At 41.0% G+C, this 24,987-nt stretch overlaps 1 protein-coding gene across 3 annotated transcripts in view; it reads right to left on the bottom strand.

The window, feature by feature from the left end:
- Window positions 1-1,342: 1,342 nt before the first annotated feature.
- The window catches only part of LOC127417877 (teneurin-3-like), a 209,726-nt gene continuing 186,081 nt past the window's right edge, over window positions 1,343-24,987 (bottom strand). For all 3 annotated transcript variants that reach the window (XM_051658120.1, XM_051658119.1, XM_051658118.1), the window contains 6 exons: window positions 10,172-10,347; window positions 9,786-10,021; window positions 8,906-9,202; window positions 5,120-6,731; window positions 4,862-4,992; window positions 1,343-2,853 (listed from right to left, as the gene is read on the bottom strand). In XM_051658120.1, the coding sequence (XP_051514080.1) occupies window positions 2,101-2,853; window positions 4,862-4,992; window positions 5,120-6,731; window positions 8,906-9,202; window positions 9,786-10,021; window positions 10,172-10,347 (3,205 nt within the window). In that variant the 3' untranslated portion in view covers window positions 1,343-2,100. The remainder of the gene's footprint in view (window positions 2,854-4,861; window positions 4,993-5,119; window positions 6,732-8,905; window positions 9,203-9,785; window positions 10,022-10,171; window positions 10,348-24,987) is intronic.

Genomic DNA, 24,987 nt, shown 5'->3' on the forward strand with positions numbered 1-24,987 from the left:
TATTGCTCAATTACAGAGCAGTAACTTTGCACTGGATGCTTGTAACCTGTGGCAGAAAGTGGGTGATGTGGCAAGTAAACCAACATCATGTGAAGTAGGTAGAAAAAAGAGAAGGTTAACCCTAGATGCCTTTCTAGATAAACATTGGTTGTCTTTTTATAGGTGCAAAGGTAACTGATAATTCTGCTTATGTTTTACAGCCGAAATGTTGAATTTTTAAGAGCAGTCACATTTTTCCTCATAGCCTAAAGTACAGTTTTTTGTTTTATTTTTTATTTTATTTTATATGGTTATGAACTGTGAACTCAATTTGTGAGCAAAATGATCAGACTGTGTGCTCTCAATATAACACATTCCTATAAACCTTAAATAACGATCTGTACATACATTCATAAATAGTTGAACCTCAATTCTTTACATTTTATTTGTGTACTGCTTTTCAACTGTACATAAACAGATACAAATTCAGGAGAGCATTCCTGACCTGTCTAAATAAACTAAAGTTGCCTACTGCACATCCATCAACATTACAAGTCTGAGAGCTTAAATAAATCATGATTTGGTGCAGCCGACCAATTAATATTTTGACACTGCTTTAATCCACGAGAGGGCACTACAGTGTCAATATGGTGGACTCATTCGACGCATTGCTTTTGTGTCTGTATGTTCCCTTTACATCCTCACAGTCAATCGAAATGAGAAAACATCTTTTGTATGATCTCTCATTTTAGCGGCAATTACACACTGCAATTACCATATCATATATACATGTGATCAAGCATTTACGTGGCACTACATTTTTAAACAGACTAGGCTATAAGTACGTAATTGAGGATGTTCAGGTTTCATGGACTCAGAATGCAATTTTAATGCACTGACTCATTGCTGACATTTACTCTTCTGACTTTGATCACTCATTAATCAGATTTGACACAGAAAGCAATTATAAATTTAAGTTAATATTTAGAGATTATCATTAATCTACCAACTCTTGCCAAAAACAGATGAAAGTGATTTTTACTCGCGATTCATGTGGGCTTGCTTTTGATTAATTTTAATTCATGTAATCGCTCACATCTAACTTCAAATTGCCTCTGTGTAATTCTTAGTTCATTAACAGACACAGAACTTCTTGTGGATAAAAAGGGTTTATTGGTTAGTCGCTATTTAGTTTGGACCCTGACTTGTGTTTTCCATGAAACTTGGCCTGTAGTGCATCGTGTTCATCGTGTATATGAAAGGGGTGGGGGTTGGGACTTAAGAAGTTTTAGCTTATATTTTCTTTATTTCTTATAAGTACAAACAATTTTCATAAATATTTCCCTTGGGACCTGTAACCAAATGAGCAAATAATTGCTTTAATTTAAAAAATATTCAGATAAACACTCATTTACATAAATACAGACATTTACATATTCTCTGTGCTGTGTTGCCGTTTTATTCATAATATGTACAGTTTGTTCAGTTGCAGTATGACACACCAAGATGGATGTCAAATGTCATTTATAAAACAGTAAATGTCTGTGTAACCCTAAAGTATAATTAGACAAACTTAAAAAATAAATAACAAATAAACTGCCTACAATCATATTTTCAAATTACATGATTGCCAAAAGTTATGATGCTCTTGACACATACAGGACAAAGAGACAAATCTGAATAAATATAAAAATATTACAGTGTAAATTTAAAGCTGGCTACAATAAACCACTTGACATCGTGTGTGGTATTTTTGCAGTGGTACAGTGATATGCATATGTAAACATTTTCATTTTCCAAAAGGTATGATATCTCTTTAGGGAAACCTTTGAATAGTGCTTGTAAAAATGAATTATTAATAAATAGTTAAATAAAGATATTAACAGCTGTATGAATCTGGCCTGTCACTGACACTGTTAAGTTCATAATTTCATTGTGCTCCATAACAGTAACCTTGTTAAGGCCTTTAATAGGTTCTGAGAAAACACATTAATGTTTCACAACGCACAGCGTTGCTTTAATAGGTTTCTTTCCCTCTATGTTGTACTACTCTTGTTAGACATAAACCACTGAATATCCACTTAACTTATAGATTGGTTGTTTCTAAGCATGGTGCATTCACTACCTCTTGCCGATCTCATTTTGTCTGAGGAGCTGCATGTTGTTTACACTGTCGGCTAGCTCAGGATACTGCTCTACTGACAGCACGTAGTATCCATCATAGCCCTGCACTCGGCCGCCACTAAGAAGTTGCCTCTTCTCTCCCTCAGTCCAAAGTCTGGATCCTTCTTCTCCATTTCGAACCCGCTGCTGCTCACGTGCCCATGAGCTAGTTAGAGCCCTCTGTCTCGCCAGCTCTAAAACACGCACTCGTTCCTCATCCAGGGATGCACCGTAGCGCACATGCAGTGTGAGAGCCCCCCGCTGAAACTCCACATCTGCAAAACGCCGGGTGCGGCCACCTAGCACAGCCGTGGACTGTGACACTGTCACATTCACTGCATTCTCAAGTTCTTTCTTTCCGCTTGTGAGCCGCAGAGCAGCCAGGTCTGCTTCAGGAGAATTCATTTTAACAAAATAGTGTGTGTCTCTGCCATCAACAATAAAATGCAAGTCTTTCAAATAAAAGGCGCCATTGAGGATGTTGGCAACCTTGACACAATCCTCATTTGCCAGGCTTAGTGCACGAGTTATCACAATGCCCTTGTAAAGGGCCAACATAATTCCCTGACCTATCAATGAATTGCTAGAGGCAAACCACAACCAGGGTTTTTCAGACTTCAGGGTATGGCCAAACTGAACCTGTGACAGACTTCCAAATGTTAAAAACGCTTCAGCTTGCCGGATGGCGTGCTGCTGGACTGCAAAGCTGGTCTGCAAAAGAAGGGAAGAAAGTCCCTAAAGTTAAAGCAACATGAACTGTAGCTCTAAATAAATGGAAAAACTACATGTAGATTATTTATTCTGATTGTTTTTTAAAATTTTATTATTGATTCAAAGTTACATTATACAAAATTAAATATGTATATACTGTTGTGCTCAAAAGTTTGCATACCCTGGCAAAAATTGTGAAATTTTGGCATTGATTTTGAAAATAGGACTGATCATGCAAAACAAAACCCAAAACTGTCTTTTATTTAGGGATAGTGATCATATGAAGCCATTTATTATCACATAGTTGTTTGGCTCCTTTTTAAATCATAATGGTAACAGAAATCACCCAAATGGCCCTGATCAAATGTTTACATGCCCTCGAATGTTTGGCCTTGTTACAGACACACAAGATGACACACACAGGTTTAAATGGCAATTAAAAGTTAATTTCCCACACCTGTGGCTTTTAAAATTGCAATTAGTGTCTGTGTATAAATAGTCAGTGAGTTTATTAGCTCTCACGTGGATGCACTGAGCAGGCTAGATACTGAGCCATGGGGAGCATAAAAGAACTGTCAAAAGACCTGTGTAACAAGGTAATGGAACTATATAAAGATGGATAAAGGGTATAAAAATATATCCAAAGCCTTGAAAATGCCAGTCAGTACTGTTCAATCACTTATTAAGAAGTGGAAAATTCAGGGATCTCTTGATACCAAGCCAAGGTCAGGTAGACCAAGAAAGATTTCAGCCACAACTGCCAGAAGAATTGTTCAGGATACAAAACCCACAGGTAACCTCAGGAGAAATACAGGCTGCTCTGGAAAAAGACGATGTGGTTGTTTCAAGGAGCACAATACGACGATACTTGAACAAATATGAGCTGCATGGTCGAGTTGCAAGAAAGAAGCCAATGCCACAAAAAAGCCCGGTTACAATATGCCCGACAACAACTTGACATGCCTCACAGCTTCTGGCACACTGTAATTTGGAGTGACGAGCCAAAATAGAGCTTTATGGTCACAACCTTACGTGCTATGTTTGGAGAGGGGTCAACAAGTATTGTGCTCCTTGAAACAACCACACTGTCTTTTTCCAGAGCAGCCTGTATTTCTCCTGAGGTTACCTGTGGGTTTTGGTATCAAGAGATCCCCGAATGTTCCACTTCTTAATAAGTGATTGAACATTACTGACTGGCATTTTCAAGGCTTTGGATATCTTTTTATATCCTTTTCCATCTTTCTAAAGTTCCATTACCTTGTAACGCGGGTCTTTTGACAGTTCTTTTCTGCTCCCCATGGCTCAGTATCTAGCCTGCTCAGTGCATCCATGTGAGAGCTAACAAACTCATTGACTATTTATACAGAGACACTAATTGCAATTTTAAAAGCCACAGGTGTGGGAAATTAACCTTTAATTGCCATTTAAACCTGTGTGTGTCACCTTGTGTGTCTGTAACAAGGCCAAACATTCAAGGGTATGTAAACTTTTGATCAGGGCCATTTGGGTGATTTCTGTTATCATTATGATTTAAAAAGGAGCCAAACAACTATGTGATAATAAATGGCTTCATATGATCACTATCCTTAAATAAAAGTGTTTTTTTGCATGATCAGTCATATTTTCAAAATCAATGCCAAAATGTCACAATTTCTGCCAGGGTATGCAAACTTTTGAGTACAACTGTATATATATGTGTGTGTGTGTGTGTGTGTGTCAAGTTTGAAATGTAATCTTTGAGTCCATGTTAGTTTGACACATATTTGAAAAACATTTATATAATTTTCTACAATATAATTATTTTAAAGACTTTAGAAATGGTGGTGTCACCATCAAGTAAAATGTATTAAATTACATTCCTTGCACCTTGAATACATGAGAGTGTACTTAATACTTTAAGTAACATTTTATTAAATAAATAAATATTCTGGACAAATAAAATAAGCACCACTTCATTGACCCTAAATCTTGGAACCATTATTTGAAGATATAAAAAACAAACCCTTACTGTCAGATCATCCCACACTTGGCTTTTGGCAAGTTCATAAGAGGCTTGGGTCATCTCAGAAATGGGCACTGGGAAACCAGGAATGCTGTTATGGAGATGGAACCCAAATGTGACGAGCCAGCTATTCACATCTGTCGAAAATACCAGAGAATACATTTAAAATCCAGTAACACATTTGTACAATGTATGGCAGATATATTACATGCAAAAGTTATTTTAAGATGCTGATAGAGTAGATGCAGTGAATCCATGCCATACCTGTTAAGTAGTCTCTTACATTCTGCACTTTACTTATCGGGTTGTTGTTTCGAAACATGTACAGATTAAAAGGGCCCGGGTCCTCGCCGATTTTCTCCCACAACATTAAATCAGGTGCAGTCCAGCGACCCGACATGATGTCATAATCCCGGGCTCCAAAATGAAGCAGTTTTGTTAGAGGGTCATAAAGTCCTCCATGAAACCCAATCACCAACTGGATATCAGGATTGGAGTCTGAGTAAACCTCGCCATAGGCCGTATAATGAACCTGCTTGAGGAGGACTCCATCACTGCCAAAGACAGCTAGTGGTGTCCCTATATTATCACAGGCTATGTAGTACTCTGCTCCACTGCTAATCTCCATTGCAAACAAGTGTCCTTGCAGGTCATAGTATAGAGAGGTAATCTGTGAGTTTGAATGGTTGTATACATGTGTTATTCTGCTTGGGTAGGTCAGATCAGCATAGAAAAATTGTAAGTGCTGCCCTGTGCTGGACTTTAAGGAAACTCTTCTTCCCAAACCATCATAACGGTACTGGACGGTCCACCCACTGGACTTACTATAGACACGTTCCAGGTGACCATTAGAGTTGTACTGGAAGATCTCAGGGCCTCTCTGGTGGAGAAACCCATCCTCGTCCAACTCATACTGCAGGTCCCCAAGACGAGTTATACGGTCTCGTAGGTCATAACGTAAAGGCATGATCCGTGCATTGTTTGCTGGACTCAGAAGGTGTATGTTCCCATTTAAATCATAGCTATAGCGCCATGTCATTTTCTCATTGAGGTACACAGTCTGCAGCTGGCCATCCACATCATATTCATAGCTGTACTTTGTGGAATTAGCGAATGGGCCGATCTTCATCTCCCTTTTAGTAACTCGGCCCATGTCGTCATATTGGATTTTGTGCCAGAACAGCAGAGAGCGGAAGAGCTCATACTGAATCTCTTGGATCCGGCCATGACCGTCAAAGTGCTTGGTGTAAGTCATAACGGAGGTGGAGATTATCTGATTGATGTCATAATAGATGACGCCAAACTTGCCAAAATGCTCCACCTTCCCCGAGATGTCATCATACTGATAGAGGTCAATTGGCAGAGGTGTCTCATTGATAACCCCTTGAATACTCGTCACACGTAGACTACTATCGTAAGCATAGTCAAAGCGAGCGTTTACCATGCCATCCTCACTGAAGCGGTAGATCTGCCGGTCTATTAGTGGGCCAAGCTGTCTATATCTAATGGTGCAGATATAACCTTCACTCTGCAGATTGACTGTTTTCAGCACACCTGCCGTCTCATCATAGGTGAAGGTAACTCGAGTGCTGTCATGTAAAACCTCAGAGAGTTTGTTGTGCCAGCGGTACCGATATAGGACTCTCCGACCTGTGCCCAGCTGTGCCACTCTGAGGAGCCTCCCATCCTCACTGTAGTCCACAGCAACAGAAGCATTGCTTTCAGGCATATGGTAAAGGTTGCGGTAGTAAGACACTGAGCGTATGGTCTCCATGGTGTAGCGTGCCACACTGGGCATGGTGACTGCAGAAAGGCCTCCCTGAGGGTCATATTCAAAGACGTACTGCCGCTGACTGGCCAGTATTAGGACTGTGGACTAGAACAAGGAGAAGACATTACTTAGACAAATCAGGATGAATTGTAATTGGCTAATTCTGTGTCAGTTCTCAACCTAATTGGTAACTCATACTAGGTTTTTAACGAATGTTCACGAGGTTACAAATGCCTCAGCAAATTTCATTCTATTTTCCAATGCATACTCTTTTAATTGCTTAATCAGTTATCAAAGTGCACTGAAGGCACCATGGTAATAATTTAATAGACATTATTTTAGTAGGGCTGTCAATAAGCCTTTTTCACACTTCCACATTTCTCGCTTCCAGAGGTGGCCCTCGCAGGGTAAATGTACTTTTGGTAATAACAACATCCATTGAAACTTAAGCAAGATCTGCTGAAATCAAAGTCTTCATACAAATTAAATAGCTTGTAAATGTTTGATCAGACTTTATGCTTTGTTGGCGACTCTACAGAGCTCTGAGATATTAATTATGGGACAAGAACATTCTAATAACTTTGAGAAAGGCATAACGTGACTGAATCCAGCTTATTCACTGAGATATCAGAGCTGCTACTAGTCCTAGACTACAACAGTAATAAATAACTCATGAATTATCTGTCATTTCATTCTCCATGTCTGGGTCGCCTCTGCATTATTGCAGGTGAAAACAGCACATTGTGTGCGGAGAAAATCATCGGCAGCCAGCTCCGCTCCCTCACACACCTGCACAGCTCCAGAATGAGAAGTAGGGCAGGGAAAATCACAATTGATCGCTCGCACCCTGGACACTTTCATAAACAGGGACTCTCTTTGATATTTCATCTTGTTCACATGCTCCTGACATCGTCATAAAACTGAGTGCAGTAAAGTTTGACATTTGGGATAATATTTATTAAACTATGTGTATATCACATCTTGAAGCAAAACCACCTTAGATATACAGTACATTTATCTGATACATAGCACAAGGTTCAAATTTCAAAATACAATTTTTTCATAGTAATTTTATTATCCCTATAAATGAAAGAATGGAACTATGACTGTGAAATGTAAAAAAATAAAATAAAAATACCCCTTTCGTAACTTTTTGCATTCGACAACCTTTTTACTTTTTACAACTTAAACTTTTTCATAAAGCCTGTAAATCTGCGCTGAATGATCCGATGTAGTGCTTACGTCTCTTTGCACACATTAATATTGTTATAATTAGCATTAAATGAATTGTTTATTGCACAGTTACTCATTACTCTGTGCTGCTTTGTTACTGGGATGAGAGGGCTAATAATTATTGTGTATATGTATCATTTATGAAAACAGGTAAATAAATTTGAAACGGGGCATTACAACTTGGTTTCTTTACTTAATTTGATTATTTATATATTATTTAAATGCATTTAACATTTTTAGAAGTTTAATAAAAGGTTCAATGAGACTTATTGCATTTTTTGAATATTCATTGAATGAATATATATATATATATATATATATATATATATATATATATATATATATATATATATTTTTTTTTTTTTTTAAATTTTTTTTATCTGTGCTGGGAGTATATATAGCTTTTTAAAATTAATTTATTGTGATACAGTGACGCAAGGAGGGAAATGGTTGAATGAATATTCCTGCTAATGAGACAGGAGCTTGTGAAGAAACTACCCCAGCACTCCATTTGAGCATATAAACATACTGCGGCCTGAGTAGCCGAATCAGTTGGGAAATGATTCAGAATAATTTGTGTATACTGTATTATATTGTGACTCGCTGGAAAACAGACCATACAGGAGAGGTAAGAAGTGTTATTCGAGACAAATGTAAACTAAAGTAATAGCTGCAAACCCATAGCGAAAGAAGCTTTACACTGCGGTGATGTAGTTTTCAGGAAAAAAAAGTTCATTGATTAAAATATTTACTGTACTTTAATGTGGTGATAGCACCACAGAGCCAGTGTTACACTTTTAGATGAAATCAAAATACAAATGTGTACTTATACCGCATGTGTTATACTTATAGTGTACTGCATATTAAGCTGGAATACGTGAAATTCACATTGAAAGAAATTCACACATTAGCTTTAAGACAACAACATTATATGTGAAGTGTTTATTTGAGCAAAATGTAAATTATTTTTTAACTTTTTTTTTGCTTGATTGTTTCTTGATATCTAAAGTTTATCACATATATCACTAAAACAATCTGACCATTACCTTCTCCAGATAAGTGTAGCTCCAGGTCTTTCCATCAGGGAATGTCCTGGACAGCAGGCGGCCTTGTCCATCATACTCTACCCTGTCTGAGACAGAGCCCCAGTGGACGGCACTTAACTGCCCATTGCTATTGCGAGTGAGATTGACAGGCAGCAACTTGCTACTTGGCATCCAGAGAGCACGCTGACCTGCTGTGTCATAACCAATCTTCAGCAGGAATTTACGGTGATCGTCATAGATCTTTTCAATCCTCAGCGCTCGGTCGTAATCAACAGACAAAATATTTCGTCCATTTACCTTTAAGAGCAGGTGGAGAAAAGACAAGATTGATTAGGCAACAGAAAAATGGCATAAATTTGACTCGAATTTTGGCAGATTTTACATCTACTAGAGCCTTGGTTGATTCCAAAAGGTTTTATATTCTTTCTGTGAAAATTAGCCTTTTAATTAATAGCTCACTCAAAAACTTCATAAAACCAAGGCACTATGGCACAAGTTCACTATTAAATCACTGAATATCTTCAAATGTAGTCAGCATCAATTTTAAAACAGACTTGTTTTACCACTGTTAAACTCTCATGTTCCTTTTTTATTCTTAGTTAAGCTGGGTGCTATCATCATGCCAAATTTAAACAAGACACTGCAAATATTAACTTCGATATGTAAAGTATAGCAAGAAATCTTCCCTGATTCCCTGTCTCTTATGACTTAGGCTAGTTGAACCTCAAGATAGATGTACATTCAAGATGTAATTTCACACTGAAATACTGGTCTGTGGTTTCTTCCTACAAGCATAAGACTCAATCACAGGCTTGTATTACCTTTTTTCTATAATTAGAATTTTTTTCTCTTTCCTCAATAATTGAGCTTCAGTACGTACTCGTAACTTGCGTCCAAACACTGAGACCTTGGTCCGTGTCTGCTCTTTACGAAAGCGCCACTCCACCAAGTTTTGCCCACTGTCATCAGGTAGGGTCATGTTTCTACGTGCCAGAATAGGGGAGGATGCACCAGATAGAGTGTGTGGCTCAGTCTGGTAGTGAGTGTTCATTCCATTGGCGTACAGAATCCACAATGACTGGTCGTAACCGATCACATAGTTGTTCTTCAGCTGATCTGCAAAATAAAACATACAAGCATACTATATATGATGCAAGAAGAATGCACTATGCTCATGTGACAATACTTTCATACAGAAAAACTTGGCATTCTTTATGAGAATGCAATCTATTTTATTTGTTTGTTTTCAAGGATGTAAAGGGTTACCTTGTTGCAGCGTCAGTACACTTTGAATTGCTGACTGGTTTGTAGTGATGGTTGCAGCTTCGTCTCGTTCAAAACTTTCTCTTTCTACTGCAGAGACAGTCTCCATGTCATAGGCCAGGCTGGTCACCACTCCGGTAGGAAAAGTAACATTGGTCAGTCGTCCTTCTGTGTCATAGCTGTAGGAGTGAAAGGGATGTTATTAAGCAAAATAATGTCTTGTGAACGAGTGCTGTATTTAATGCAATCCACACGAATGAGCAATGGGGAATTTTTTTTTTTTTTTTTTTACGAATACATTTACAGTATTTTGCTTAGCAGACTTGTCACACATACTGCATGACAAAGTAAATCACATCACAAACACTGACTGTTTTACAGAGCACAGACTATAGCAAAATACACCAAATTATAGTAAAGCATTCAGCACCAAGGTTATTCAGTGATTTTATCACAGTTAAAGGAATAGTTCACCCAAATATTAAAATTTGCTGATAATTTACTCACCCTAAGGATATATCTGAGTTTCTTTCTTCATCAAAACAGAATTTAAGACTTTTAGGATTTCATTTCAGGCCTCCTCCTTTAAACAATGCAAGTGAATGTACTCCATTTTTTTGACGGTCCAAAATGCATATTTAGGGTGTATCAAAATAATCCACACGACTCCAGTCGACAAATAAAGTTCTTCTGAACCCAAACGATTGATTACTTTGAGAAACAAAACAATACTTATATACTTCTTAACTACAAATGTTCACTTCTGTACATCTCTGTGACGTGCGCTCAGAGGGATGACGTAAGCTTGTTGGTAAGGTCACGTGTCACGTGGAGGAGTAGTCAGGAAGCGCATCATTGTTTACATTGTTTTTTTTTATTATTATTATTTGGAAATGATTTTTTAATTTTATTTTATATTGTTTTGAAATTGTTTTGGACTGTTTTGGTTTGTGAACGGCGCTTGGTCTATGCTCTGTGCAAGTTTCTCTTGTAAACAATGATGCGCTTCCTGACTCCTCCTCCATGTGACGCGTGAACTTACCAACGAGCTTACGTCATCCCTCTCATGAGCGAGGTTTAAAAACCAAAACCTCCAGAGGGAGAAAAGCTGTGCATGATCATTGCTCACGTACACTTCTTTTTAGGAAAAATAATGAATTATCTGACTTCGCCGAGAGCACAACTTGGATAACAATGCATCTTACCTGTTGAGAGCCAGTTGTTTATCATAGGTTTATCTGGCCCCATTTAAAGGAGTAGTTTTTAATATAATTCCAGATCCCAACACCACAAATGTAGAATTCCCACATGTGTGGAGATTGCAACTGTTACTTAAATCCTTGATTTTCCTCAAAACCGCCGCCCACTATTGCCTCACTACCAACGTTTAACACTCTAAATAAATCTACAAATATGGTAGATATTAGGAGATTGCAGCATCCAACAAATAGGGATTATGTAATCCACTCTCATGTTCACACTTGAATTGACAATTTATTGGTAACCTCTGAACTCATGTCCAATATTGAAAACACTAAATATCATACTGAACTGATATCTGATCACTGTCCAGTTACACTACAACTTGAAGACATTTTGCCAAAGCAGAATTACTGCTGGTGTTTTAACCCATTGTTAATCAAATACCCAGCATTTAAGCAATATTTGAACACAAAAATAGACGAGTTTCTTGAGACTAATGACAATGGAGTGGTCTCAGATTCAGTTCTGGCGGATACGTTTGGGGCTGTGAGGCCATATCATATAATTTGAATCATCAAGAAAACAGACCCTCAGTAGTCAACTCTGTGAGATAAAAAAAAAGCACTTCCTGTACTTGAACAAGCATACACAGCATCTCTTTTACAATCAGACCACAACAAAATCCTAAAGTTGAAGTATGAACATAATTCCATTCTTAGCAGGCAAATAGGGAACCTTCTGCTTAAACTTAAACAGAAGCACTTTGAGCTAGGTGACAAGCCTGGGAGGCTGAGCCGAGACAACTGCTTGGAGAACAGGCTAGGAAAGCAATTCACAAGGTAAAATTGGTCAGTTTGATCTACAGCTATAAAGAGATAAACGATCATTTCAAGGAATTTTATTCAGAACTACAGTACTGTGCAAAAGTTTTAAGCACTTTTGAAAAATGTTGTTTAGTGAGGATGTCTTCAAAAATAATGTTGTAAATAGTTTTTATTTATCAGTTAATGTCATACAAAGTCAGTAAACATAAAAAGGCTAAATCAATATTTGGTGTGACAACCTTTGCCTTCGAAAGAGCACCAATTCTCCAAGGTACACCTGGACACAGGTTTTCTTGGTTGTTGGCAGATATGATGTTCCAAGCTTCATGGAGAACTTGCCACAGTTCTTCTATGTATTTAGGCTGTCTCAATTGCTTCTGTCTCTTCATGAAATCCCTGACTGACTCAATGATGTTGAGATCTGGGCTCAGTGGGGGTCATACCATCTGTTGTAGGGCTCCTTGTTTTTCTTCTATTCAATTTATTTGCAAAGGGAATGTTGAAATCAAATATTGGCATTTCCTACTGACACATTAAAATCAGAATACACCGATCAGCCACAACATTAAAACCACCTGCCTTATATTGTGTAGGTCCCCCTCGTGCCGCCAAAACAGCTCCAACTGTTATATGAACTGTGAATAGCATTCTGTGATGCTATTCTTCTCACCACAATTGTACAGTGCGGTTATCTGAGTTACAGTACCATAGACCTTGTACAATTACCGGGATGCGTGTTTCGTTTCCTTTGTGCTGGTTCCGCCTAGCGGTTGGAGCTTGTTTTGTTAATAACATTACTTCGGGACAGTTATGTATGAATCTGTCAGTTCCTTGTGCTTATGCCTCCTGTTGGCTGGAGTATGATTTGTGGAGTATTTTCATGGGACATTGGAATTATTATGTCATCTGCTGCACTCATCCACTGGCTCACTGAAGATTCTTTTGTCTGACCGAGGAAAATGAACGGCTTTATATCGGCTGGAATTTGTTTTGTGAAGGAACACACCTATGAGACAGTTCTGTGAATGAGTCTACACGTTCTTTGTGTTTATTCTGCCTATTGGCTGGGGTTTGTTTTACAAAATATTTGATGTAATGTAATTTTGCCTTACAAATTTGTGAGGCACAATTGAGCAATCCGATGGCAAAGTTGTCGCGGGGGCTCTCGTAGGCGTACATGGACTCTTTACGTTTAGAGGGATTGACGCCGGTTGGCGCTTTCGTGCGCGGGGTTAATGCGCACGTTTTTCTTTTTTCTGTTTGTTTTGTTCGGGGGGAAGTTGAGGGTTTTATTGTTGCATTGATGTTGAAATGTGGTCTTCATAATTTTGTTTTTGGCACACAATTTATTTTTTCTATTATATCAAAATGTCAAATGTTAATATGAGTGGATTGTCTCTCTCCACATGGAATGTGAATGGGTTGGGGCACCCCATAAAAAGAAGGAAGGTTATTTATTTTCTTAAACGTAAGAAATATGATATAGTGTTTCTTCAAGAAACACATCTTTCCCCGCAGGAAGCTGAAAAATTTGGGAAGATATGGGGTGGAAATATTTTCTTTAGTGTTGGCTCAAGTAAGAGCAAGGGAGTCATTATATTGGTAAATAAACATTTACAATTCAAATTTCTCAAACAGTTTAATGATAAATTAGGAAGAGTCATTATTGTTTTAGCTGAAATTCAGGGGCAAAGTCTGATTTTGTCTAATATTTACGCACCTAATGCTGATGATCAGGGCTTTTTTATAGATCTTGAAGGGATGCCGCAAGCCACTGGCACCCCTCATGATATAATATTGGAAGGAGACTTTAATCTTTTGATGGACTCAGTCCTTGATCATACTGAAGCAAAAGTGTGTAAGCCCCCTAGAGCAATACTGACGCTTCACAGGATGTGTAAAAATCTCGGACTCACAGATATTTGGAGACTTTTGAACCCACTATAAAGGGACTATACATTTTTTTCATCAGTCCATAAGATTTATTCTAGAATAGATTTTTCTTTTTTTTTTTATATATCCAAATCCCTCATTTCATCTATTGTTGACTGCTCAATTGGAAACATTTTAGTCTCAGATCATGCCCTGGTGATTTTAGAGGTGTTGCCACATACGGAGGAAAATAAATCATATAGTTGGTGCCTTAATGTATCCCTTTTGCAAAATCCTGATTTCCAGTAAATGTTAAAGACTGAAATCAGTGTTTATATGGAGACAAATTGGTCCTCGGTATCCTCTGTGGGCGTGGCTTGGGAAGCACTTATGGCGGTTCTTAAGAGGTCAGATCATAAAGTATGCCTCATTCATCAAAAAATCCAAAGCACGAGAACTCGTGGAGTTGGAAGGTAATATTACAAGTGCAGAGGCAGAGCTGAAGCACCGTATGTCATCTGATGGCCTCAGAGAATTGACCCGATTGAAATATAGATATAATACTATTTTGTCGCAGAAAGTGGAGTTTTGGTTATTTAGGGCAAGACAGTCATACTTTGAGTCGGGGGACAAAGCAGGGAAGCTTTTAGCTAGATATATAAAACAGAGAGAGTCTTTTTCTACCATTCCCTCAGTGAAATCTACTGGTGGTGATGAGGTAATTAAGTCCCTACCTACTGGCAAGGCTCCGGGGCCAGATAGTTTTGCCACAGAAACTTTTAGATCCAATGCTACAGAACTGGCTCCACTTTTGTAAGAAGTTTATACTGTATGATTAAAGAATGGAAAGCTTCCTCCAACCATGACACAAGCCTGGATCAGTCTGATTCTTAAAAAGGACAAAGATACAAGCGAGTGTAAAGTTACTGTCCAATCTCCCTGATCCAACTAGATGTAAACATTTTGTCAAAAATCTTGGCCAACCGATTAAGTACATTTATGACATCTCTTATACATATAGATCAGGTGGGGTTTATTCGGGGCCGCTGCTCTTCTGATAACATTAGGCGTCTCATCAATATCATGTGGTCAGTAGCGAATGATCAGTCTCCGGTCGCTGCCATCTCACTTGACGCCGAAAAGGCATTTGATATGGTAGAATGGGATTATCTTTTTAAGATTTTGGAAATGTATGGGTTCGGGAGTTCATTTATTGGTTGGATTAAGTTACTTTATAGACACCCTGTAGTAGCGGTATAAACAAATGGGTTAATTTCAGATTATTTTACTCTGGATAGGGGCACTCGGCAGGGTTGCCCTCTTTCCCCATTATTGTTCTATCTTGTCCTGGAACCACAAGCAGCCGCGATAAAAAAGGAGTATGATTTTCCAGGGGTGATTGCGGGAGGTGTGGTGCATAAGCTTCTGCTTTACACAGATGATATTTTATTATTCATCTCCGACCCCACTAGATCTATGCCTTGCCTCCACAGAATTATTAATTCCTTTTCCAAGTTCTCAGGATACAAAGTCAATTGGTCTAAATCCGAAGCTTTGACAGCATACTGTCCAGTAACGGCCTTCCAGCCAGGCACCTTTCAGTGGCCCAAACAGGGCATTAAGTATTTGGGAATTTTATTCCCAGCAAATTTGTCTGATTTAGTCAGAGATAATTTTGATCCCTTAATAAAAATGTTTTCGAATGATGTGGACAGGCGGGCTTCATTACACGTATCGATGATTGGGAAGGTTAATGTAATTAAAATGAATTGTATTCCAAAATTCAACTACCTGTTACAATCTCTCCCTATAGATGTCCCCCTCTCTTATTTCAAGCAATTCGATAGCATAGCGAAGTCCTTCATTTGCAATGATAAATGTCCCAAACATGTCCTGCAGAACCCTAAACTATGCATTAATAAGTCCCCTTTCTGTTGGTCAGATTGGATTGTGAGGGGGGTTAATACACTCGGTGACCTATATGAGAGTGGAGTATTGAGACCTTTTGAAAATTTGGTTCAAAATTTTGGGATTCCCAGATCTCAATTTTATAAGTATTTACAGCTGCACCACTTACTCTGTACTGTTTTTGGGAGTGGCATGCACCCCCCTAGAGCAGCATATACTCTGGGAGTGGTGATTACTGCTTTTGGAAAAGGTCATGAGGCATCAGAGTATTACTCCCTGCTAATTCAGAGTCTGGGGGACGGAGCTTTAAATTCCCTCAAAAAATTATGGGAGGAAGATTTAAATTTGTTTTTGGAGGAGGGAGTGTGGGCTAGGATTCTTAAAAACGTCAAGTCTGCATCTAGAGATGCAAGGTTGCACCTTATGCAATTTAAGATTCTACATAGATTTTATTGGACCCCTTCTAAATTGTATAGGCTTGGTCTTAAGGACACCCACCTGCTGGCGATGCCATTTAGAAGATGGAGACACCACACATGTTTTTTGGTGGTGTCGTAAGATACAGAAGTTCTGGTTTAGGGTCCAGAATTTTATGGCCGACGTATTGGGTAATCAGATCTCCTTTTGCCCCAGGCTCTGTATTTTGGGTGACAGGGCGGTCATTGATGTAGGAGATAAGTACATGAAGAATTGGATCCTGGCCGGTGTTATGGTGGGCAGACAGGTTATCCTTAGAGGATGGAAGTCAGCTGGAGCCCCCTCGTTTCGTGAGTGGTGCGAGGAGATGGGCAGGGTGGCAGCTTTTGAGGAGGTGTTGTGTAGAAGGCTGGGGATCTGGAATTCATTTGATGGGAAATGGGGCAGTTATTTGACATTTTTGAGGGACTCTCGGGGAGGGACTGTGGAGAGAGAGGTGTAGTTTGAGATGTGTATGATTATTATATATTTTTTATTTTATTTTATTTTATACATTTTTTTCTGTGTGTGTAATTATGTGAGACCACAAGGATGTTCATAGGGGGTCGGGTGTGGTTGTTGATTGGGGAGGGGGAGGGGTAGTAGTAGGAGTTAAATGTTAATTCATTGTATATATGTTTTGTTTTTCTTTGTCATTTCTATGACTCATATACAACATTTAATCTAAAAAAAAAAAAAAAAAACGTTTTAAGACAAATGTTTTTGTGAAAAATATAATGTGCCTAAGACTTTTGCACAGTACTGTATATTCTACAAAAATGAAAGATACAGACACAAAATATGCTAAACCTCCCAAAACCAGGAGAATCATCTTGGTATGATTTTGACTGAACTTTCAGTGGCAGATATACTTGATACTATTCAGGTCTTTCCATCAAGCAAAGATGCAGGCCTTGATGGGTCTGGCTGTACATTTTACAAAGCTTTTAGTAAGAGGCTAGCTCCCATTATGCTCAGAAGGGTGAAAGATTCATATAAAAAGAAGAGACTCCTTGACTCTCTGTATGAGGCAAAAATCTGTGTATTGTTGAAAAGAGATACTGACTCGGCAAGTTATTGAGACATATAGCACTCCTAAACTTCCAGGTTAGCACAACATTCTTCAACAATTATCCATCCTGATCAAACGGAGTTTATCCCAGGAAGGTTTTCATTCTGTAATGTTCATCTGCTTCTTACCATCTTATATACAGACTGGTGGTTAGCTGACAACACTGCAGCTGTTATCTCATTAGATGCCCAAATAGCATTTGACCAGACAGAATGGCCATATTGATTTAGGGATGAAGATTTGATTCGGGGCTAGCTTTATCTGGGATGGCTTTATTGAATGGGTCAAAATCATTTATTTGCAGCCAACATCCGTATTGACTAATGGTGATAGATCTGGTGCCTTTGATTTACACCGTGACTTGTGACAAGGTGACCCCCTATCTCACCTTCTTTTTGAAATTGCACTAGAGCCATTGGCAATAGGGATCAGAGCCCATCCTCATATTCATGGGATTTTAATAGGCTGCACGGAAAGCCTTGTAAATTTATATGCAGATTATTTGTGTCTATGTATCACTGTCCTGTTGTTTCTGTTCCTAAATTAATGGATTACATTGACTCATTGAGTAGACTTTCAGGATGCACAATTAACTGGAATAAAAGTGATTTATGCCCCTTACAGATAATCTAATCACCAGTTTTTTGAACAGCATAGCTCTTAAATTAGTAAAAGATCATTTTACATATCTTAGCCTTACAATTCCAAGCACCTTTAAACATCTGTTTAAATTAAACGTCTTTGATTGATAAACTTAACTCAAACATTGAGAGCTGGAGACTAATTCCTTTGTCAATGATTGGCTGTGAGAATGCAATTAAGATGGTTACACTCCCAAGGTTTTTGTATCTCTTCCAGAGATAGAATGCAGCCTTTTTTTAAAGAACTTGATTCAATTATTCTTTCATTTGTTTGGAATTATAAGACACCTCGTATAGCAAAAACATATCTAAAGAAACCCACAGAGTGTGGAGACCTTGGTCTCCCAGTATTCAAACATTATTACTGGGCAGCAAATGCCAGGGCTTTCATTTACTTACAAAGGGGCATTCTGGATTAAATGTTGCCTGATACTTGTCATTGTGGGTTAGAGCAGAAGATATGTCAGAGCCAAAATCCTCTCTCCAAGCTTTATTCTTTTCAGAAGGAAAATCTATTAGCAAGTTATTGAGTGATAAATATGTTATCGAATGTAATAAATGTTTTTGAATAAGATAATCCTTTTTTTAAATACCAAATATCTTAATCAATGCACTTATATCACACAGTCATTCATTTGTGCCTTCTCAGATTGATGGGAGTGTTTTCTGCATGGAGAGGAAGGGGGCTGTGCTGTATAGGAGATCACTATATATAAGATTATTTTGTCTTCCTTAGTCCCATTTGTTCTGTTATTTGCACACTAGAAATGTTATAAATAAAGCTGAGAATCATGTTTTTTGTGTCATTTTCTTTTGTAATCTGTAAACTTGGCACTTGGTGTCTCGCTTTGTGCTTTTACAACATCTGTGAGCACTAGTCACCTTAAAGCAGCCTTGTCCAATCAGCTGAATGATGAAGTGTCTGATGAGATCTGGGAAGAGGGCTTGTCACAAATCAATAGTTGTTCCGTAAATTCTAGGTATAAATTAATTAAATTTAATGGTATGCACCGGCTTCATTACTTCAAAACTAAATTAAGTATAATATTAACTTAAGTATCACCACAATGTGACAAGTGTATGGTGACAGATGGGACACTAGCACATTTATTTTGGTCCTACCCTGCGTGATTTTTGGTAGAATATTGTTGAATGTTTTTCAAAAGAATACAGAACAGACATCTAAACTGATAAAAAAATTAGCGATTAATGGTGGGCATGACTGCAGCCAAAAAGGTACCACTCCTTAACTGGAAATCTCCACAACCTCCTTGTTTTAAAGGGGTCCTGAAATGCTATTTTTAAAAATAATTGTATTATCTTTCCTGAGGTCTACTGATAATGCCAGTAAAGTATTTTGCACCAAAACAGTCACAGTATAGTAATAAATGATCATTTTCCACCCTGTCTCTGACCCTCTGTCTGAAATGCTTGGTTTTGGCCTCAGCATCTCCTTTACACTTCAATGTAGACGCCTACTGTTCTGATTGGCAAACATCATACAGCCCTTCAAATACAGCCATATTTGAAACCCAATTGGAAGAGAATGAACTAGCTCCACAACATTATAAAACTAAATTTCAGGGTTTACACATAATGCATGTCCAACACACTGCATCTGAATATATTAAACTGTTCACTCAAGCACATCAGCACCATAACTATCAAACAGTCATGACAGATGAAATATTCATGAGTGAAACTGTTTACTCACAGTTTTGCGGTCAAGTCCAAGTGTCTTTAACTCCCCCATTCTTCAATAACAGTTCCTTTGCAAAGCTTGAATCGTATTATGACTGGTTCACAAGCAGTCCACACTTATATGAGCCAAAATAAAAAATGCACATCTGTAGTCCAAAGCATTGTAAAACATGATGCACACACAAACAGCTTAATCATGCACTGATGCGCACATCGCCGGAAATACATTAAAATGCTCAAAGACGTGATTCTAGTGCTTGTTTACATCCACCAACAATAAAAAATAGTGCAGATGGGCACAAGAAGAGCAAGACAGAGAGCAGCTGAATGAAACTGAATGGCATCTCCATTTCTGAGTTGTAATTTGACACAGCGTCTTTTAAAATTGGCATGACAACAGTCAAAGACATCTGTCAAATGCATGTTATTTGCAAAAAAAAAAACAAAATAGTCCAGATGGGTCCCCTTTGGTGTTCAGGAACAGTTGATCATACTAGGCCTGTCTGTCCTGCTCTCTCCCTCTCTGTTTATGATTCAAACTAAGCTCCAGTGGGCGAGGCCAAGGGTGCAATGAGGCATGTTGTGGGGCCTGTAAATACAACTGAACCATGTCAACTGAACAACTAAAATTGACGTCACCTACACACAGATTTCAAAACAAGACATTTCAGATGGGCAGTGGCGGGCCATGCATTTTAAGTCAAGGCCTTCAGTGTGATTCATGCCATTAAGAAAACACAGTTCCCTATCTGTCACTCACTTGATGTTGTGTCAATGTAGTGACACTAGGGGTCACTCTTGGGAGCCTGAGACACCTCTGGTCTTTGATAAAAGGCCAATAAAAATTGGCGAGTGGTATTTGCATGCCACTCCCCTGGACATACGGGTATAAAAGGAGCTGGTGTGCAACCACTCATTCAGATTTTCTCTTCGGAGTCGAACGGTCGATGTCTACTGAGCTGACTGTTCATTCACCTCTGCTGGATCTGACGAAGCATTTCAGCAGCTTCTCCCTCCTCTGCACTGGTGCACTGCAGAGAACGCCCCTGGGAACGCCCCTGAGAGTATATTTTCCTGAAAGAGTATATTTCTCTAAAAGAGCGGCACACACGGAACGTCTTTTTAAAGACGTGTCTTTTTAAAGATGCCTTTCCGTTTGTGTGTTATTCCTGGTTGCGGTCGTTACCTCTCAACTTCAGACGGTCACGATCGCTGTCTTTCATGTCTGGGCACGACCCACACGGAGGCAGCATCCGTGGATGGTTCATGTTCTCACTGCGAGAACATGACCATGGCAACGTTGCTTTCTGTTGTGTCAATGTAGTGACACTAGGGGTCACTCTTGGGAGCCTGAGACACCTCTGGTCTTTGATAAAAGGCCAATAAAAATTGGCGAGTGGTATTTGCATGCCACTCCCCTGGACATACGGGTATAAAAGGAGCTGGTGTGCAACCACTCATTCAGATTTTCACGGCGCGGTCTCTCGGGCGGACGATGTCCACATTAGTGGTCCAGGAGCGCCACCTTTGGCTCAACCTGGTCGAGATGGTTTAGGCCGACAAGACACGGTTCCTTGCTGCCCCTATCTCCCAGGCTGGCCTAGTTGGTGAAACCGTCGAGGACTTTGCCCAGCAGTTCTCGACGGTGAAGCAGCAGATGGAGGCTCTCCGGCATATCCTGCCCCGGCATGGCTCAAGATCCCACACCGTCTACTTGTCGCCAAGGGCGTCCCCCTGCAGTGACTGCACCCTCTCCCCGCCCCTGCGCGCCCAGCTGTGGCACACATCCACCAACGATGTGACAGTCTCCACGGGTTGCGAGGACAGGCCTCTTCCTCCCCCGTCCCAGGCTGTTCCGGGGGTGGTCACAAGGAGCCAGGTAAGTGCTTCGATGTTCCTAGACTCAGCACGGCCACGACGTGGTTTAGCACCTCGAGCTCCGCCCTGCTGCGAATGGATGCGTGGCTTGCGCTTTTCAATCCGTCGTGATGGCTGGTCCAGACCGTCTGACTTGGCTACGCGATTCAGTTTGCCAGGCGTCCGCCCAGGTTCAGCGGTATCCACTTCACCCTAGTGAAGGACGAAAACGCTGCTACCTTGCGCACGGAGATGGCCACCCTCCTACGGAAGGGTGCGATAGAACCTGTCCCTCCGGCCGAGCGGATGCGCTGTCACGGCAGGTTACCCTCAGGGGAGAGTGGAGACTCCACCCTCAGGTGGTCCAGCTGATCTGGAATCAATTCGGACAGGCACAGGTAGACCTGTTCGCCTCCCAAGAATCCTCCCACTGCCCACTCAGGTACGCCCTGACCGAGGCACCTCTCGGCATAGACGCGCTGGCACACAGCTGGCCCCCTGGCCTGCGCAAATATGCGTTTCCCCCAGTGAGCCTACCTGCACAGACTCTGTGCAAGGTCAGGGAGGACGAGGAGCAGGTCGTCCTGGTAGCACCCTACTGGCCCACCCAGACGTGGATCTCGGACCTCACGCTCCTCGCAACAGCCCCCCCTGGCGAATTAGAAAGAGCTTCTTTCTCAGGGGCGGGGCACCATCTGATACACGATCATTCATGCTAGGGCCCCCTCTACGAGGCGCCTGTATGCATTTAAGTGGCGTCTGTTCGCTAAGTGGTATTCTTCCTGACAGGAAGACCCCCAGAGATACGCAGTCGGATAGGTGCTTTCCTTCCTGCAGGAGAGGTTGGAAGGGCGGCTGTCCCCTTCCACCTTGAAGGTGTACGTTGCTGCTATAGCAGCACACCATGACACAGTGGACGGTAAGTCCTTAGGGAAGCACGACCTGATCATCAGGTTCCTGAGAGGTGCCAAGAGGCTGAACCCCTCCAGAGTGCGCCTTGTTCCCGCATGGGACCTCTCTGTAGTTCTTCAGGGTCTACAGAGAGCCCCCTTTGAGCCTTTGCAGTCAGCTGAACTTAAGGCACTCTCCTTGAAGACTGCCCTCCTGACTGCGCTCACTTCCATCAAGAGGGTAAAAGACCTGCAAGCGTTCTCTGTCAGCGAAACGTGCCTGGAGTTCGGTCCGGGCTACTCTCACGTGATCTTGAGACCCCGACCGGGCTATGTGCCCAAGGTTCCCACGACCCCTTTTAGGGACCAGGTGGTGAACCTGTGAGCGCTGCCCCAGGAGGAGGCAGACCCAGCCCTTTCGTTGCTGTGTCCGGTGCGTGCTTTACACATCTATTTGGATCGCACGCAGAGCTTTAGGATCTCTGAGCAGCTTTTTGTCTGCTTTGGTGCACAGCAGAAAGGAAGTGCTGTCTCCAAACAGAGGATCGCCCACTGGCTCATTGATGCCATAGCTATGGCATATTACGCCCAGGACGTGCCGCCCACGGTAGGGCTACGAGCCCATTCTACCAGGGGTATAGTGGCCTCCTGGGCCCTCAACAGAGGTGCCTCTCTAACAGACATTTGCAGAGCAGCAGGCTGGGCAACACCCAACACCTTTGCGAGGTTCTACAACCTCCGGGTGGAACCGATTTCATCCTGGGTAGTGGCAAGCAATACAAGCGGATAAGCCCGGGATAGCCGGCCGGGTGTATCGCTTGCACATAGCGCCCTTCACCTCCCCTGAGCCGAAGACGTGCACCATTAATTCCCAGTAGTGTTCACAAACTATGTTCCCTGGTTGACTTCCTCCGAGCCCTATGGCAGTCGAGTCTTCGGAGAGACTCCCTGCCGGCCCAGTACACGTGCTAACTAAGAGCCCTGTTCTGGGGTAGGTGCTCCGCATGTGGCGGTTCCCTGTAAGGTAACCCCATGCGACGTATATCTTCCGCTAATTCGTTTCCCTGTTGGCAAACTGCATCTTCCTTGGGAAGAGCCCCCTCTGCCACAGTCTCCATGTTTGTAGTAACTCCTCCCCCGTTGGGAGACTTCTCCACATGGTCAGCAAGACCATGTGACGTTTTTTCCATTAAATATCCCCCCCTCTCTGGGCGAGGTGCGGTCTCCGCGGTGTCCTCCCCTTGGGAGGGACACCCCCCGACTAGACCTGGTCGGCCCAGTCGGATATTCCCCCCTTTTTTAGGGAGTGGAAAAAAGAAGGGGAAAAGAGGCCACGACTGGGCTAGCCTTTCTCTATCTTTTGGGTAGTCGACTTGTCCCCAAAGGGCCGTTCAACACTCATAACTATGTTGGGGGAGGTTACGTATCGGCCTGGTGCGCTGGCTAAGAGGCACACAATTGTCTGCCCATCACACACTGCCAGTTCATGTAACACAGTTCAGCCAGTTGCTGCGTTTTGTATTGGGACCCCTAGTGTCACTACATCGACACAACATCGAGTGAGTGACAGATAGGGAACGTCCTGGTTACTTGCGTAACTTCCGTTCCCTGATAGAGGGAACGAGACATTGTGTCCCTCCTGCCACAATGCTGAACTACCCGCTGAAATGGCCAGACCTTGTCTCGGCTCCTGAGCATAAAACCTGAATGAGTGGTTGCATGCCAGCTCCTTTTATACCCGTATGTCCGGGGGAGTGGCATGCAAATACCACTCGCCAATTTCCATCTGCCTTTTATCAAAGACCAGAGGTGTCTCGGGCTCCCAAGAGTGACCCCTAGTGTCACTACATCGACACAACATCTCGTTCCCTCCATCAGGGAACAGAGGTTACGCAAGTAACCAGGACACCCTATGCCTTTGGGCATCATACATTATGTCGCAGCTAACTAGTAATACCAAATGACATTTTAAAAACACGTCCATGCACGAAAACCAGAACTTCAAACAACACTTAACGCTCAAGCAAGCCTAATTTTAACTGCAGCATGACTGTTTTGTGAAATGAATGTCTCCCGAACAGACATTCAAAAATCATAATTTTTCATATGAATCTACCAAGGAGGGCTATAATACCTAGAAAAATCTATCTAATAATATTTGCGATTTAAATGTTGCTTGCAATAAATTTTTTGTCAGGGTACACGGTTATGCTGCGTTCCATTCAAGTTGGATGTGGGATATTCCTACTTGATATCTCTGACCATAAATGCATTCCATTCCCCGATATTCGGAACTGCAATGCTCCCGTTAGCTTAGCAGGGGTTTTATTCTCATTAGAGATGTCTCCTAGCAACCCAACTGATAAACAATGCTGCAGCGCTAGCATTTGTGCTT

This window comes from Myxocyprinus asiaticus, chromosome 27 (genome assembly GCF_019703515.2).
Source record: "Myxocyprinus asiaticus isolate MX2 ecotype Aquarium Trade chromosome 27, UBuf_Myxa_2, whole genome shotgun sequence".
In the NCBI taxonomy this organism is placed as follows: Eukaryota; Metazoa; Chordata; class Actinopteri; order Cypriniformes; family Catostomidae; genus Myxocyprinus; species Myxocyprinus asiaticus.